This window comes from Aythya fuligula, chromosome 10 (genome assembly GCF_009819795.1).
Source record: "Aythya fuligula isolate bAytFul2 chromosome 10, bAytFul2.pri, whole genome shotgun sequence".
Taxonomy (NCBI): domain Eukaryota; kingdom Metazoa; phylum Chordata; class Aves; order Anseriformes; family Anatidae; genus Aythya; species Aythya fuligula.
This window is the reverse complement of record NC_045568.1, coordinates 10813973-10832997: the sequence shown is the minus strand read 5'-3', so window position 1 is coordinate 10832997 and position 19025 is coordinate 10813973. Positions and strand designations below refer to the sequence as shown.

The following is a 19025-nucleotide window of genomic DNA, read 5'->3' as shown; positions in this document are numbered from 1 at the left end:
GAAGAAATCTTCCTTTAACAGGTGCAACTGCTGCCAGCCAAGTGCAGCAGATACATGGCCACCGAGGACGTTTGTTGTAACACAAGCTGTGAAGTCCTCCCCTCCTCATTCCTGCCAGTCAGCAACCAGAAATTGACTTTCATCGTAACAATACAGGAAAAGATTTCAGTGCTATTGTATATGAAAGAGTAATTTCAATCCTAAGAACCGTCAGGATGGAAACTGGAACACAATTACGTATTGCACGCTTTGGTCAGCGCTCCAAACAAAGGTAGTTGGCAGAACGTCTCTGCCAGCAGATAACACCAATAAATGGCCTCATTTCCATCTATTAAAAGATAATACACAGACCTTGCTTCCTCATACTGTCCTCGTTTCTATCAGGTCCTTCTCACGGTTTGCTACCTCTGTGACACATGCTCCAGGTTTTCTTCATTCACAAGCCTCAGTGCATCGTTGCAAGTTAAATGAGGTGTCTACAACCCACTTCTCTTAGCTTTGTGGAACTAGACAAGTGCAATTATAAGTCCCCTCCATCTTCTTCTGCATTCAGATTTTGCAAGGTTTTCAGACATCTCGAAGAACATTTTGTTCCCAAGCAGACCTTTACCTTCCAGGGAAACAGCTTTCATGCTGCCCACTTGCCCTTTGTTCAGACAGGACTGACCACATCCTCTCTTCTAACAAAATCACTCCTTAACAAGCAAGGGAGTGAGGAAAAAGCAGGTATTTCACTCAAATATGTATCCTCTCCCAACTTAGGAGTAAACAACCTGTAGCTCAGTTGCATTTCCTCATTATGACAGACTGCATCAAAGACTTCTGCCGGGCTCTTCTGCACTCAGAAAGGGTGTTTACAGAAAACAGAGCTAGAAGTGAAGCTTGAAGGCTAAAAGAAAAAAGAAAACGTGAAATACAAAGAAACTCTCTCAAACACAGCCAGGGCTCCTGGGCTGTTGCCCAAGATCATGGTCACCTCATTTCTTAAATTTCTTCAGAAGAAAAACAAATACTTGTGCTTCCAAGTTTTCTGAACACCTTGAAGTGTAATGCCTCCAATCAGCACTTGCTCACATCTTCATCTTCAAGCCCCTATTACGACATTTTGATAAGCTTATTCCTTCCCAACGTCTCGCTCCACATCAGCGAGAGCCACTAATAGAAGACAGAGACCAAAATCCTCCTCTTCTCTATTGCCTACATTTAGCAATCAGCGCCTGCCTGAGCATTGTGAGGGACCCAAAGCACCGCCACATTATTACGCACTTATCTCTGCAAAACCACCCTGCACAAGTGACAACTTCCAGGCAGGGGGGAGGGGGGATTGTGTGGCTTTGTGATAATTAAAGCACAGACGAGTGTCACTGCTGTAGATAATTATGCATTAGCAGTGAAATTACTTAATGGAATAAAATAAACTAAGCCAAATGTTTTGTTTTTAAAGGGAATTCAGGGTCTGCAAAAGGTGCCCAAGTGACAGCCCTGGGAGAGCGAGAATGACAGCCCTGTGCCACTCACAGCACTGATACGCCACCCAGCAGGCTGCCACCGTCCACCCAGGCATGGAGGGGAACGGAGGAGAGCTGGGGAACATTTCAGCCTGCCCAGACACCCCGTCTCTCATCTGTCTGGTGAGCACCCACCCAGGGACCAGCCAGTCACTAACTAGTGACAACTGCCTGGGGTCACTTCCCAAGTGAAGGCATGGCATGGCTGAGTCAAATTAACTCAACCCACAGGTCTTCCATAGCCAATAGACTCCTGCCAACAACAAAAACATTGGGGTAAGTAGATACCTGACCCAAAACACAGCCATCTTCTCCCACCAAGTGCACGAGGCCTCCCGCAGCCTCCCCTCTCACCTTACCAGGGGTGCTCCCACTCGCCCTCCCGCCGCCGCTCTCTGGAGATGGCTCTCCACAGCGTCCTCCTGCTTGTTAAAACAAGGACTCTGAAGGTCAGTCAGAATTTATAAGGCAGCCATTTCATCTTTTGTGCTTCTCTGGCTACAGTCCTTCCTAAAAGCTGCTGAACATTGAAGATTCTGCGGGGTCTGAAAGCCCTGCCAACACTGAGGCCAATTAGGAGTTTCAGGATGATGCATATTAAAGTTATTATAGGAGGCAGTTATGCAGCCAGAATAAATCTTAACTGAACCTTTAAGTGGTTTTTATAACTCTTGTTTCTCCTTCTTGAAAACAGATGAAAAGATACAAATCTCCTCCCTAAAAATCTGCAGGGATTCAAGCCAGCCACCAACTTCTTGCTCAAGAGAAGATTCTGCCCCAGCGCAGTAATTCACTTTGGCCACTTTATGTGCATCATCTTTATGTTTTAAACTCCGAACCACTCAGGTCCGTCAGAAACCTGCAATATCAGTGAAGACCGACCTGAGATCCTGCTTTTACAACAGGACAGCACACACACGTGTAACTTCTGCTGAAACTCCAGTGTTTTCTTGGCATAGGCCTTCTTAGTGCACAGTCTGACTGCAGGCAGCCAGAGGGACACGGCAATTCTAGTCCATTTCTTTTCCTTTTCTTTTTTTCTTTCTTTACAGACCATGTTTCACAGATAATATCAACACAGCAAATCTTGAAGAGGATCTGAGGAATGGAGGCAGACGTGATACCAAGCATACGATATCATCAGGGCAGCATCCGCTGCTGGCCTCCCACCACTTCCAAACCCCAGCTCGCTGCCCGCAGCAGCTACCTCCCCCTCCGGAAAGTATTAATGGAAACCAGCCACAGAGTGGGGACCAAAGACAAATCTGAGGTGGCTGAGGACATCCCACATCACTTGTGAGGACACCTGCACTGTCCTGACAACAACCTTGCCCTTTTCCTCAGCAGCCTGAACACAAAGCAGCCGCACGAGCTGCCAGACCCCACAAATTTAGGCATGACGGCGAGCCCCAGCAAGCACGGTGAGAAGACAGAAGCAGGTTCATTCAACGCAGATCTCCAATTTGTAAATTATGCCAGCGTGCAGTGGCCTCGCAGTTCTAAACGATCTATTTCTACAGGAACCAATGGACTGCAAACGCACAGGGTAAACTCATTCTGAAAAATATTACAGTAATTCCAGGAGAAGCTAGAGTCAGAATGAAAACAAATAAGTAAAAACTTTGAGACATTTCATTGGTATGCAAGCAATTTGAGAGCTCAGCACTTCCCGGTCCACTCCTGGCAGTCTTCATGGGTGTCCCTTCACTGCCACCTTCTGGACATACTCGGTGCTTCCAAACTGCTCTCACCAGGAAAAAAACACATGAGCTCAGCTTTGGTAGCAGCACTGGCACACAACCAAGATGTTTATTAAAAATCGCCAGTCACAAAACAGGAGAACTGCATCTGGAATCCCATCCCAAAGAAGTGAGCAGCAGAACAGTCTGCAAGATCAATACACAGAGCAGCCCAGGCTGAGCCGTGGTTTTGACCCCAAATACTATACATAATTCATCTCCCAGATTCTGCACAAGGTAGGGAATAGATTTTTTCCCAGATCCTAAAGTCAAAGGGGAATTAGTGAGGATCTGCTGACTCCATTTGCACCAACACACTTTAAAGACTCACCTGAATGGCCAACAAACCTCCCTCCCTCAAAATAAATAAAAAACTGCTTCACTGAAAGTGAGAAGTTTCCTAAGAATTCAGAGTCAGTCATGAAATTTAAAAATGCAGGTCAAAAAAAGCCGTTCTAATGCCAGTTCTTTAACTTCACACACAAACATACCTGACGCACCAGTATATTGATTTGCCAGTAGATGACTGGAATTATCAAGCACGAAATTTCGGTCCAAATCAGTGAGCATTTTAACTCTTACAATAGGCAAATGACTTGCTGAACTCTACAGTGAAGCCTAACCCAGCTCAACAGCAACATCTGCTGGCCAGCGAGCAACAATATCAGATTAGTTTAATTATATGGAAGGCTTTGGTTTTGTTCTAAACAAAGATGTGAATTTTCACTGCAGTTTAAGAATGCCCGGTAAGACATTTTTCTTGTGCAGAAAACAGATCTAACTGCTAAATGCGTGCAAACAACAAAAAGGCACAACTTTGCATGCACACACAGCCAGAGAAATGTCACCTACCATTACCTACCCCTGAGATATTTGACATCAAAACATTGAAATTAAGAGGAATTACAATTTATGTTGGAAAGACTGTTGGGGAGAAAATCCCTTCTGTCCAACTGCTTCAGTCCCATCTGAAGAACACCCAAGGTACCTCCTGAACTGCTTGCTTTCCCAAGGGAACAGCCAGCTTGCGAAAGGCCTGAGGCAGCACGGTATTTCCCAACCATGCTAGTCCCACCTTACAAAAGAGAGTGGTAGCTAAGGCCATTAGAGCTCATTTCCCTCCAGACACCTTAACACATTCCTTATTAACCTTAGAAAATAAGCCTGCTACAGCAGAATGACATTATTGGAGCATGAGAACAGCTAATGGTCCTCACTTAATTTGAGCACCAACTGACACTGTAGATTAATTACAGTGAAAACTCTCATTTTTACCCCAGATGCATAAAACTTGGCAAACTACTCCTTGCCTTTTCTTTTCTTTAGAATAGCTTGGTTGCTGTTAACAACTTCAAGACTGCACTTAGACCTTCTGCATCACCTGGCACAAGGCCACAGTGACCTGGGAGCCTGGTAGTTAGTTACACGGCAGAGTAAGAGGTGCTGATGTGCTTCACTTCTGTTACCAGTAAAGGAACCAGATCACGTTCTTAAGGGAACGCTGAGAACCACCTCTTACAGGTCACCCTGTAACAGGAAATCACGGGAAAGTAGGGTTTTAACAGAACTCTATGATAACCTTCAGTAGCACAGAACTTAGAAAAATTACACTACAAATGCTGAGCCTTGAACTTCTTAAATAATAGAAAACTGGAATGGCTGGAATGACATTCATTGTCTTTACAAAAATCAGTTTGCTTTGCAGTTTAAGGTTCTCATTCTTTTTCAAGTTTTGTATCTGAAATATATATATATATTTATTTTTTTTTTTTGCCCTGAAAAAAAATCAGAGAAGAGGATTTAGGAAATGTTAAAGTTCAATTGCAACTATATGGTTTTGTTGTTTAAAACAAAAAAGCGTTCCCAATTCCCCTTTCCCATATCTAGATGTTGAAATAGGCGAGCATATCATAGGAAAACAGAAAAATGAGTGATTGCTCGGGTCCTCAACAGGGAAGAGAACAGCTTTTATAAGGAACCATTTGTGTATTGGAAGTTCAGAAAATACAGAGGGGAGCCGGTTCATGAACACTGAGAAACGAATCCATTCTGCTCAGAGGTTGGACAGAAGGGAAAAGGAGAGAAGAGATACGAGCCTGTGTGTTTAGGAAAAGAAAGGGGCTTGAAGTTATCTGCTTGGAAGTGAACAACATCTTCCATGGCAAAAGCATTAGACCGAGGATACAGCGAACGTACACGGCAAGCTCTCGTTCCTCACTACAAGAGCAGTGGTTATTTAACAAATGTATCCTTACTCTAAAGTGCTATTTGAGCAGGTATTAAACCATGGAGCTTTTTTCTCTTGGACAGTAATTATGCATAGCCCTGCTCTATCTGTCTGTTTGATCAATTTTTACTCTCAGCTCATACAGCATCATCCTTCAAGTTTGCCCATTATCACAAAGTCTTCAAGGCTAAAAAGGCTCCAACCCCCCAACGCAACACGCAGACAGGAAGAAGAAAGCCAGTTAATTCTCTAATTCCTTCTCTCCCTCATAAGCTTGCAGGTGTTCTATTTTCATTGTCTAAAAATCAAAGAGAAAATCATAAGCTCATTTCCTCTCCCTCAGTACAGTCCCTTTCAAGAAGCTACTCTCCATCAAGTTTTACTCAGCCCTCATAAATAATACAGATAATTGCAGATGGCCATAACAAACAAGCGAAAAAGTGTACATATATAGTACAAAGGAAACAATAAAAAATCTGAGATGCTCCAAAAGCAGAAGGAATTCCTGGCAAATAGCAGCAGTTGCATCCAGGTCATGTTTTTAGTTGACGTAAGGCAATCAGAGCCAAAAATAATACAGAGACAGACTTCAGACGAAGTTAAACAAGGCTGCTGGCAGCTCGCTCCCCTCTGAAGCATTTCTTTCCTACCTCCCCCCCATGTGCAGTATGCATAGCTATTTCTTCTCTATACATTTGCATTAGGAAGCGGGAATGCTGCTCATGGAAAGATAGGTTTAAAACTGCTGAAACTCCAAAATACATCAGCACCGTGCAATTAGGAAGATATTATGCTGACTGTAATAAGAAACTCTAAGAGTCCAGCCAGCTGCCCAAGAGTTAACATAATGCATTTCTCATCAAAACCTCTTCCAAGAGGTTAAGCACACAATAGACTATCTAAAGCACAGCTAGAAAGGCTGCTTGAAATTCCACACATGTGCCTCAGCAATGTATTTCTATTAATGTCCAGTGTGTGTCAGCGTGAAGATAAGGTACCAACATCATGTCCAACCAGCCAGCTAGAGAATGGGACGCCGTGTAAAACATTGTCTGATACTTAGAATCACGGAGAACAGTGGCGCTTGCAATCTCACCCTCTGCACACGCGGCTGATAACGCCACCACCGAGAGCGGCAGCCGGAGCAAAACGTCCTGCAGATCGGGACACTAAAAGGCAGAGAGAGACGGGGAGGGAGAGGGAAGCAAACAAGAATTAAAATAAACTTCATCAGCGAATGGAAACATGTTGTAGGATGTCCAGCAGTAGCAGAGGGTATAACTGAACCGGGAAAAGCCTCAGTGAAATTTGCTCTTCGTATCAGCTTGCTGTAACTTTCTTTGAAGATGACAAATAAAGAAATAACCTCAGTGCTTATTTTGCTTTTTCCCATCATACCATGTACTCTCAGCTTCGTCTCCTAGTACGATCCAGCAAGGCTATTTGAGGGAGCTTTGTCAGAGACATTTTATTCGAGGAGCTGGGATCCTGAACAGGGCACAACTGCTCTGCTGGGCCTGGCATTTAGGACTCAAGAAGCCCACACGCCAGCACGAGCAGCTGCTGTATGGGAACCTGCTGGAACACCCCGTGTGGGCTGCGCTGTGTGTTACACAGAAACGTCCAGGGGGTCAGGAAACCTACCTGAACAGCTCACAAGGATAACCTGCAGTGTAACTGCCTGTGGGTCAAGGCGTGGAGCAGTGATCCTAACCAGGAAACCGCTGCGCATTGAGGAGGTAGAGACCAAACCTGAGCAGGCACAGAGCTGCTCATGCAGCGTGGCCTTCAGGCCTGTGCTGTGCTGCAGGATAAAATCGCCCAGCTCAGCACAACCCAGGCGTCTACGGGCAGCTCGCCCTTGGGACCGGCAGTTACAGCACCTTTATCTGAAAGCGCAGCAAGAAGCTCTCATGTGAACATCCTTTATGAACAGTTGCTTCTTAAACAGCTGAATTACAAGAATGTAATAGTTATATTATAAGAATATAATAGCTTGACTGACCAAAAAAGAGGATGCTCTTCGCAGACAGGATCTTTGCAGCATGCCATGGGAAGATCTAGAGAGGGTCCGTGCTGTGTAAAGCAGGGCTCCCAGCACATGTAGGGATGTTAGCTTTACTTGCTATCTGCGCTCTTTTTATTCTATTTCATTAAAACAGCTGCTTTACTAAGCCACTGGTCAGCCCCTCATATCAGGATCCAGAAAGAACCCTGCACCATTTCTCTCCCAGCAGCCCTGCTGCAGATCCCTCTTCCCATCTCAGGTACGAGCAATTTCCTTGCCACCCCCTCCGCTGCCAGCAGGGTCACTTCAAGACACGCACCTAAGGCTCCAAGGCAAGGCAGCAGAAGCATCAAAGGTAGTTTTCATGGCATTTAGGGAATGTGACAGAGATGACATCCAGCGAGCTGTCACCTACCTCAAGTCCCCATCATCCGAGCGCAAGACCAATCTGATTTCCATTCAGTGCTAACTTATTTCCTAGCTATTATATCAGCCCTTTAAATTCGTAATCTTGCTCTCTTTTTAATAACACTTTCATTCTCAAACATCTCAAGGAAATTTTCAAGCTTGTTTCTAAGGATCATTGATTCAGGATTCAAACACTGCCCTTCTGCAGGCAGAACAGAATGAGCGCTGGAAAGTTATAACCCAATAACAAGGGAGATGTATGATCCCAAGTACATACAACAGAAAAACAAAACAATAATCCAAAAATAAGAAGTTTAACCAAGCTTGTGCAAACTGTATTTTGTACTTTACACCTACAACTCATACCACAAGCCATGCTGGCTCGTACAGAAGGAAAGGCTACTGAAACACTCCCGTGCATTATCAAATGTAGTATCTTCTAGCAGATAGGATTAGTCTTCCTTTCTCCCTATCTGTTGCTTCTTAAACAACAGAATGGCTTTACTGTTACCCTTAAGTAGAATAAATTAATCTAGAAGTTTCTGTGGAATGTATGAACTTAGTAGACAAAAAGAAGTGAAACATGGGGAGAAGAGAATTGAAGCCGAGACAGGGGAATTAGGCAGCACCACAGACAACTTCAATTTGTTGCAGCTGTAGGATTTAAAAAGAGGCCAGCCTTGTGATAACGTCCCTTAGCCCAAGAGACTACAAAAACGAGAAGCTCACAAACGACCATCAGCTGCTGAAATCTGCAAAAACTCTCCAAACACAAATTAACCTTCAGAGCCAGGAGATAAAAGACTAGCTGCAGAAATTGGAAGTTGTTCAAAAAAAATGCTATAAATGTCTGACAAATCATAGCAGCAGTAGCAGGGAAAATAAGGAGTACAGATGCAGCATCTTACCCCCAGCCAGATAACACCTTTGCCTTTCCTCAAGAGAAGATAGAGAAAGAATTTACCCTTTTTAAATCCTGGTTGGTTGCATTAAACATTCTGCACGATTGTCTTAGTTAAATTTAGACCTCACTGGTGCTTCAGAGGCCAAAAGTTATTAGCTTGCTGGAGGTTACACACACGTAGATCCTTGTCATGCCAAGTTTAAATTTAATGCAAACCTTTCCGAAGTCCATCATCTAATACTGCAAGACTACTTTCTAAAGGGATTCCTTAAACATTTAATGGTTTCATAAAAAGTATTAATTCTTTCACTGCAGAAGTGCACCCGCTTCTGCTACAGAAAACAGCAGCCAGAGAGGAACCCAACCGTGGAGGAGAACGAGGGATGTTCTGTCCGGAGGCCATATAGATTAACAGGCCACTAACTTTCAAGACTGCTGATTAACATGCATTCCTCAAAGTGCAGAAAAGAAAAAAAAAAGAAAAAAAAAAAACTCAGACAGTGAGAGTGAGAGGAATAGAAGGAACGAGATCTGAAGGTACTCGCAATCCAGCTATTTAACTCCCCTATCGATGTCTTGCAACGTAGAAAACAACACATGGAGCTACAAAACCCAGCCCGGAGTCCTCACCAGGGGAAGAAAAGCAGACTGCTTCCAAGTGCTTTGACTCTGCCTCGTGTGCAGCAGGAGGGCTCCACATCAAGCATCAAAAGTGCAGAGAAACGGAACGCATAACCTTATTAATGCTGCTACTAAAGAGACTTTTTCAGGCCAAAAAATAATCTAGAATATAAAAATAAAGACAGGGGGCTTAGAGAACTAAGGGCTGTCTGACTCTTCAGCACACAGCTCAGAGGCTGAGGCAGCCTTTGGTAAAGGCAAAGGAATATTACACCTCTGTTAATTACCAAGTCCTGACCCAAAAAGAATTTTAAAAAGCATTTAAAAAAAAATTAAGGCTCTTTAAAAATAAACACCAGTTATGACACTACAGGTTAGGATCTGAATTTCCTCAGATCTGTTCAAATACTTCAGTTGTTCAAGGCACGCGATTGTTTCTGAAGTTGTGTGTGCCACAAGCTCTGAGCTAGCAGCAATTACTGCCTCGGGGGATCAGCTTTTGCCAGCAGGAGCCCCTTCCAGAGGTGCCATACCTTCAGCCAGCTCCACTCGACACGCAGCTCTTTGCAGAGAGAAACCATCTGGGAGTGTCACATGTACACGTGCCCTATTTTTGCTTCAATGTACACCTTAAGAGACCATGACAGGCCCTTTTTTATATATATATAATAAATCACTAAGGCTTAAATAAAAAAAAACTACATCTTTCCATGTATATCAACATTTTTAAAAGGTAATTTTACTCCGTGAAAGCAATCGGAAACAGCCACATTGCACCTTCTAGCCAAAGACAACGTCACTCATGCTAACCCAGGCAGATTTCCTAGCTGGTTACACACACACTAAGGATATGTGAGTGCTCTGCAAACAGCCAAACCACTAGGAGATAATGCTCCTACCACCAGCAGTACCCAAATTACACACACAAATTTGTGTTCTAGTGGCTAAATGCACCAGTCATTTTCCAAACAAAATATAAAAGCGAATCTGAAGAAGGTGTCATTCCTGTAGTAAACACACATAGGGACTTGTTGCTAATCACAAGTGATAACATCACTGGAAAAATCAAATGGAAAGAAAAATAACTGGACTTTTTCCTCATTTTGCACTATTATTTCCTGACTTAAGTCAGTGTTTTCTGCTTCAGCCACGAAAAAAAAGTTTCAATCAAGAACAATTTACAGAAAGAACAACTGAAGACTAAAAATCAACATTTGTGTTAGCGAAGTCTCCCCCCAGCACCAACTATTTCAGACTTGCAACCTTAAAATAGAAGGGTTTTAGCTCAATCTGCTACATTTTAACTGCAAAGCAAACAGACCACAGAACTGCCCTGAGGTGAGCAGTACCTAAAGGGTAAGGCAAAACTCACAGGGGCGGTACCTGGGGCTTTCACTAGGTCAGTTCATACACCCAGGGAGGGGAAAAATACAAAAAACCAAGGCTGAGTGTTGGTGCTAGAGGCCTGACCTTAAAAACGCAGCCTCACCTCCGTGCTGTCCCCACGCTGTCACAAACACCCCGCTGTTCCTGGGCCTGGGTTGGCCACTGCTGCTTGTTGTCACAATGGGGAGAGATTACGTGCAACAAAAGCCCAGCCTGATCCAGGGATGTTTACCTGCAGGTTAATCAACCGGGATGAAGCTGATCCCCAGCTTAACACAAAGTAAATGAAAGCCTCAACAAAACTAAATCGTGTTCAGCACCATGTTTAAAGCCATCTTCCATCCCAGTTCAGCTGCAGCTCTCTACAGCTGATACTGGTTGACAACACTGGGCAAAAAGCCTAAAGTTGGCCTAAAACTTCATCAGTGACTAGAAACCTAACAAAAACTTTTGAGAAATAGGTCAAATTGGCTGACTCCTTTCCTTCCTAGGGGTCAAACCCCTCAACCCAGCACTATTCCAGCTGAACTCCCCTACTATCACCAAAATTCTCTTCCTGTATAGCAAGCAATGTACAGGCTATTTGTGTAGCTTTCACCAATTTTAAACAATTTTACCTCCACATTCTTTGAACTGGAGAAGAAAACATAACAGTTAAAACGGCAACAGGCATTTTTAACTGGTATGCACTAAATATATACACTATATACACTAAACCAAGGCTGACAGCGTCCAGTGCACTCCATGTGGAAAGCCCAAGAGTTCAGAATCCCACACGCACACAACCACACCGATATCAAAACCCACTGTCCCGATCAAAGTCACTCCTGCTTGACACACCCCCTTCCTCTCTCACTGATTCAGGAAGCTCTGAAGAGCAAATAGGTTATTTCTGGCCAAGAAATCGTTCAAAAAGAACCCAGCAGCCTATGACCAGTTACCATCAGCTGCTGGAGCAACGGGACAGACCCTTCCTCCTGTGAGGATTTCCTCCCACACACATCCCAGGCCAGCCTAACCACATCGGTGCAGAGCTGGAGCCACCAGAAAGCAGGGGCTGCCGTCCAGCGAGCAGAGCATGTTATTTATTTGTATATTTATAGAAGTCACCAAATTCCCAGGAGCACTGGGAATGGTGAACCATTTGTCAGCAGCAGCTGGCAAACAGCTTCCCCAGCAATTTAGGAGTTGTGTCCAGGCTGGGTTCGCACAGCAAGCAATGCCCTTCAGTCTCGCCTGAAACAGCTAATTATGGTGCCAAGTTTGTCCTGCCATCACTCCATTTCTGAATTCATTCTTTCGAAGTGGTAAGGAAGACGACAACTCTTGGTCAATAACTCTGACAAAGCCATTATCCTAGGGGTATTAAATGGGGAGATAAGAACTTCAGGGCTTTGCACAAATCATATTAGTTCAATTCTGAAATCCGCGTAATGCTTCTTTTCAAAGTATTAATTTCATTTATTCTATTTGCTCTCCCTCTGTCCTGATAACACAGGCACACATGGCCCCTAAATGAGATCCTCCTATTTTATAAGTTATAATCCTCCCTTTCTAAAGTAGTAATGAGATGTCTTCGCTTAATCGCGTTTATTCTCCCCCCCCCAGCTTCTGCTTTTCTCCATCCCCATTCCACATTGATTTGTTTCAAAGGTTTCAGCAAAAACCATCAGGCTGGGAGTCACTGGCTCCAAGACGAAGGCTCATGGTGCATATGCTGCACAGCCTTAGGAGATTACAAAAGCAGAAAGAAAAAAAAAAAAGTTTCTTTTGTTGGTAAAAAAGGGGAAAAAAAAAGAAAAGAAAGCCTGAAGAACCAAGAAGTTGAGAGATTAGGTTTTGATTAACTGGAAATTAAATAGGAAAGATTCAAAGTTTAGGAAAAGGCAAGACTATTCACAACACATCCAAGCAATTAAATAACTTGACTATGACAACTTCAGAAATTTCTTGTGCTAGAATTAAAAAAAATAAATAAAGATGGCTGTACTGATTCTTGTTTATTTCACATGAGACTTAAGGTATGCTACTAGCATCAGTTAAACATCCTAGGCACTGCTCTGAAGTTCTGTACATATTATCCCTGTTGTACTGTAAGTGCTCGTGGCATTAAATTATTTAAGAACCCAGCCAGCATCATGATCCTGCAGCGATGTACAAACAAAACATGTTCTCTCTAATATAAACTGGTAAGAGCTCTTCCACAGGAGCTTAGCAGACTGCTTCCATCTGAGCCAGTCCCACGTGGTTAATCAAAAGCCACATTCACTCCAAGAGTGAAGTGAATGCTGCAGTGTTTCTACTTATAGAGGTGTTTAGCTTCTTAAACTTCATAGAGTTTTAGTCCAAACCTAAAGGTATCTAGAATCTAAGTACCCTGTTCAGAAGCTAAGTACCTCATTCAAAGTCATAAAAAAAGAACAAGACAAAAATGTAAAACAGAGCCCATGATCTTAACGCTCAAACCCTCTTGTAACCAGTGAACCACTAAGAAATAAAACCAACCAGTTTTAATCTGCACTCCCCTGCCCCATCAGTGATGAAGTACCTGGTGCCAGAAACTGGCAGCAAGCTCCCTACCACATGTTATTTGTAGTCCACGCTCTCAGCAGGACACTGCACAGTGTCACAGAAGTACTTCACAGAGATGCTGTTAATAATAAAAGTCAGGACAAAAAACATTAAAAAAAAAAAAAAAAAAAACAGATTAAATGACAAGTCATGTCCAACACAAGCAAAATGAAATCGTTTCAAAATACAGCTAATGTATTTGGATTTATGGTCCACAAGTGGTAAAGTTACAGGAGAATATTGCAGCACTACTAGAGACAACTGTACAAGGGAAGGCTACCAGTGACCAAGCTATCCATACAGTGAGGGCACAGAGCAACACAAGATCTTGCTGCAAGTAGCAAAATAATAAAAAAAAAAAAAAAAAAAAAAAAAACTTACTACTGATACATGGCATCATTTTCAATACTTACTAAATTAAGTGCTGTTAGAAGCAAGTTATTCATTTGTTATTTCCTTCATGGGAGTTGCCCCATTTTTCACTGGTTTCCATAATAGGCCACAACAAACAACACAACCAAAAAACAACACAAAAACATACTAAAAACTGAAAGTTCTTTCCTTTATAAACTTCAGCAGATAATTTCCAGTTCCATCTGCACCTAGACTGCCACCGGGTACACCTAATTCCACTACTCTTTTCTGTTTGAAAGAGAAGACAGATACAGATGAGATGAAAGAGCAGCTCACATCCATTATTTGCCTCATATTCTAGGGCTAGAAAGCAAAAAAAGTGAGCAAAAACCATTCAAACACTACTGCAAATAAAGGAAGAAAACAATACTGGAAGACAAAGGACAGATACGATTTGAGTAGGATTAAGAAAGTAGAATAAGGTGACCATGCCTGAAAGGAAACTGAAGCTGAGATAAAGCAAATCTGATAGGGACTCCAATCATTTAAAAAGGCTGGCAAGAACAGTTACTGCTTAGGAAGACACCTAGAAACCAACAGACAATAGCTTTGACCTCATCTTTGGAAGGACAGGCTAGACTATTCCATTTTTAAGGATCTTAAATTTATGACTGATCAAGAGATAGTTAAAGAGCAATGAAATTTAACAGTTTCTCATTCTTGCACCGCATTCCACGGCCACTATTTATCTTTTATGGGTTACACAGAGAGAGCCTGATCAGATTTTTGCAGACCATCAAGTTTGCAATATCTGGGTATGCGACACTGCAGGATTAAAAGCTAATTCAGGTAATAGAACAGCTTCGGTATGTTAGAGGTCAGGTCCCTGCTCATTTTAGAGGTGCCCTCCTCGCACTCCACAAATATTGCCTGCCTTTGCTAGTCACACATCTCCGAGGTTACTCTCCGCGTCTCCCTGCAGGAGGGCAGGCTCCATTTCTGAGCTGGGCCTTACCTTTTGGCTGGGCACTAAATCCACCAGCTCCCCCCACCCTCCCAGCCCCCTTTACAGAGCTCCGTTAATTGCATTCATAAAGATAATACTCTCTTTCTAGTGGGAAGTGAGTTAACATTGTGTCTGCTGGCCCAGACCTGCTGTTCAGAGGACTGGCAGTCACCTGCGTCAGACGTGGCTCTCCTAAGACTCAGCACTCACACACACTTCCCGTGATCGGGGTACAAGCTGCCAAGCAGAAGCTTCCCACAACACAACAATTCCCAAGCTATGCCCAGCAGAGCGACCTGAGACCTACCAACACAGCCACATACAGTAGGCTGCCGGAAAGTCAAAGCATAAATGGGTCCAAACCCCCAAATGGACATCCTCACAGAAGGCACGTTCATCAGTGACTGTTGAGCACCAAGGCAATAAAACAGTCTCGTCCAAGAAGGCTCTAAACCCCAGAAGTTGCCAGGGTATGGAGGTGAGAAGCACCACTCCATGTCTGCTCTGTTCTCATGTTCTGCATAAGCATCTGGTGTGGATCACTGTCAGATGGACTACAGCTAGAAGAACCTTCTGTCCAAACCCTTACAACGATGCTCACTTACCTTTTATTTATTCACTCCCCAGTATTATAATCTCAAACTGCTTCCCAGCCCAGTCAGGTGCCTGGGTAAGCCATGCCTGTTGCTATTCACCAGGCAGAAAACATGCTCACAGAAGGGCTCTTCACTTAAATTAAGTGCGTGCAACACATCAGGATGGAAGGATTCCAGTAGGATGGAAGAAACACAAATAAAGATAACATTCCTCAGGTCTGCCCCCTTCCTAAACTGTCCCTTCAGCATGCAGTAGGCAAGGAGAATTACCCTCAGCCTAGCTCTCCCAACAAACACTTCAACACCACAGCCTGTACTGGGAGGGGCTGACAGAATTACCTTCCTCCCCTGCTGCCTGTGTAGTGCCGTGCTCTGCAGAGCAGCGCTCACATCACACCACTGCTCTGCCTGCTGCTGAGCTCTGCTGGCACCACACCAAGACCCTGTCCACACACCCCCAGAGTCAGGTCCTAACCTCATCACACCAGTGGTATTCTGTGGAGATTTCAGTCTGTCCTGCATGGGAGCACACTGGAGGTTTTGTTACTCACCAGCTGGGCCGCTCTCTGCCTTTCTTCATTGGTGCTGTTCCTCTCCCGCTGCAGGGCAGTGCTCAGCGCCTCGCCGGCTGCTTCCCTCTCTCTTTTGGCCAGCCGGAGCAGCTCCTCTTGGACCAGGGCCTGTTCTTGCTCATACCTGTAAGAGATCAGCAAAGGCGATCAGCAGACTTCTGGCAACACCCCTGACCAGAGCCAAAGCGCAAACGCATTATCAATTTGGTACACAGCCTGCTCACAGCCCCTCCATTATCAGCAGGAATTCCAAGTCCAACAAACTGTAAACACGACCTGCAGACTTCACTGTCACACAGCACAGACAACAACAGTAGACTGAGCGCCTTACAAGCTTATATTTCAGTTATATTTAGCTCTATTAAGCGCTTAATTATCACCTGAAAACAGCGATAATAGAAAGTAGTTAGCTAGATAAATAGGTACCGCTTCGGAAAAAATCAAGAAACGTACTACAATAAAAGGTGTCAGTCTGACAGGGCTTTTTCTGTTTTACAAGGGGAAAAAAAAATCTTAGAACAAACACAGTGACAGTGCCGAGAGTGCATCCTGTCATGTCTATCGCCTAGGCACCTGCATCTCAGAGACTGCCATGAAGGAAATTCAGTCTAATTCGAGCCTGGTGAGTTCTACAAGCAAGCACCTTCAGCGTCTGTGTAATTCAGTGGCTTTCTGCTACAAAACTGCTGGCCTGCTCTTCAGGAAAAGTCCAATTTTTACAGCATCTTTACGAAAAGAAAACAGCAGGCCAGCAGTTTTGTAGCAGAAAGCCTCTGAGTTACACAGGCACTGAAGTTCTCATGGCCCTGCATACCTAAAACTAGGAGCAGACTCCTGTGGTTTTGATAGAGGACATTATTCTTGTATGTTTTTCTCCTCGCTCTTATAAATATCTTTAAAGATAAATAAATATAATAAATTTAAATACTGTTGAATGAAAAACTCATAGCATTCTAGTACTGGCTGACTGGCAGTAAGTCTAGTCTATGACAAGGAGTCAGATACATAAAATGGATCTGATAACGTTAGGTGTAAACTGAATCAAAACCATGACCACATCTGAGATTTAAGAATCCCTTAGTATCAAGCACTTAGTTTCCTTCATTTGTCTGAGAAAAGGCAACTGTACTCAAATTTAGGCTTAACTGGTCCTGCAATGCACATAATACACATTTTCTACAGTTACCAACTCTTTACATTGGTCCTCCCTATCTGTTTCTCCAAACACCACTCCACCTGCTCACAGCTCCCCCAGTTGCTCCTTTTGGCTAAGGTACAGGAGCACAGCTTCAAAGAGGATTCTCAGGCACTAACATTTACAGTCACTGCACTCAGAGTGAAATAAATCTATATATACAGTCGAAAAGGAGCTGAACTGTGTCTTTTTCACAAACTTCACCTCACCTCCTGTACAATTCCTGCTCCGCAACCGAAGCCTTCTGACCAGAGTTACTTGCCGTGGGTGGCTGGATTCCTAGAAAGAAGGACAGAAGCCTGTGACAACTGTAAGAGAAAACAGTCCGCCATCACATCATAAATTATTTGATAAGAGAACACTTCATATGTGAGTGTTATCCCATCACAAGAAAAAACAATACACCTAAAAAAAGTCTCAAGAAAACGTAAATCTGGTAGAGTTAGAATTCAGGAAAGAAAGATCCTGACAACACTGCCTTTCACAAGGCATACTAAGTAGTATAAGAAGTATCTAGGTAAAAATGTTAACCTCCCTTCCTCACGCCCTGTTTTATACTGAAACATAAGCATAGTTTTAGTCCTACTTTCTATTTGCTTCTTCCAGCTCCACTAAGTCTTCCCCTCAAGCTCCTGCTTTCCTTATAATTAGCAAGATCCCACAAGTAACAAATCTCTAACAGCAAAGGCCTGGCTCATTACCTTCACGTTACTTTGGATGCCTTAAATACATACAAATAATGTTTATCGACAAAGTACATTTGAAAACTAACAGAAATCAAATCAATTTGTGACTTGTAAAGAAAGACAAGCTCAGAAATCACGTTCTCACCATCCACTTAGACTGTCACGTAAGCTGTGCTTAGTCAGTCCATCCTGCCCCCACAGCATGAACTTATTTCCAAAGAACAAGCAGTATTTTCCCACCCATCCAGAACATACTGCCTGGGCATGGAAAGGAGACGATAAATCAAGTTTAAAGATAAAAAACACTCTGCCCTGCTTACTGCATGCTTACTTTAAATAATTCTTTGAAACGTTCACAAAGTGATACAAGTTCATTAATGCATCTAAGAGGGGTGGCATTCTGAAGCCAGAGAAGGAAAGGACCAGAAAAACAAGCTGTCTTATTAAGGTCACACCACAACAGAAGGAGGACAGCATTTCAACTGCTCCGACAGCCAGACGATACAGCCACCTTTCAGAAACACATAAAATGTCACAGGACTGCAATGTCCAAGATGTTCAATGATGCTGATACCTACATACGTAAACATGTTAAAGGCTAATCAAAGAGCTCCTCTCGTAACAGGGCAGCCTTGAAAAGATACACACATGCTACGTAACATCCAACAGCAGTGCTATTGAGAGGTGTGTCAAAAGAGTAGACCTGACAGGGACTGACAGTACCTGTAGGGGATTTGGGTTTCCCTTCTGCAGCTGGTGAAAACGGAGCTGTGCCATTGGATGATCTCTGGCTGTCCCTTTTACTTTGTGGAGTTTCTTTCATTCGGTTTACTACATCTTCAGAGAGCTGAAACATGCATACAGGAGAAAGGAATCAATTTAGCACTTAGCATACATGTATTTCAGTATAGAAGTACCCAACTTGTTAGTTTTCATGTTACCGCAAGAATAAAATTGAACATAGAATCAAATATAGAACAGAGAGTGCCTTCAAAGCCCATCTGCTCCAACTGCCTGACCATGTCAGGGCTAACCGAAAAGGTAAAGCATATTAATAAGGGCATTATCCAAACATCTCTTGACCCTGACAAGCCTGGGGAATCGGTCACCTCTCTAGGAAGCCTGTTCCAGTGCCTGACCACCCTCCTGGTGAAGAAGTTGTTCTTTCTCCCCAGTCTGAACCTTCCCTGACACAGCTGTGTGCCATTCCCCTGAAAACCTGCCTTCAGTTCCCAGGGAGCAGA

General features: G+C 43.5%; 1 protein-coding gene across 1 annotated transcript in view; it reads right to left on the bottom strand.

Annotated features, from left to right (window-relative positions):
- The window catches only part of CHCHD6 (coiled-coil-helix-coiled-coil-helix domain containing 6), a 106061-nt gene that overhangs the window by 86035 nt on the left and 1001 nt on the right, over positions 1-19025 (bottom strand). The window contains exons 2-4 of the mRNA XM_032194332.1: positions 18505-18628; positions 17305-17374; positions 15880-16024 (exon numbers count right to left, since the gene is read on the bottom strand). Coding sequence (XP_032050223.1) covers positions 15880-16024; positions 17305-17374; positions 18505-18628 — 339 coding nt within the window. The remainder of the gene's footprint in view (positions 1-15879; positions 16025-17304; positions 17375-18504; positions 18629-19025) is intronic.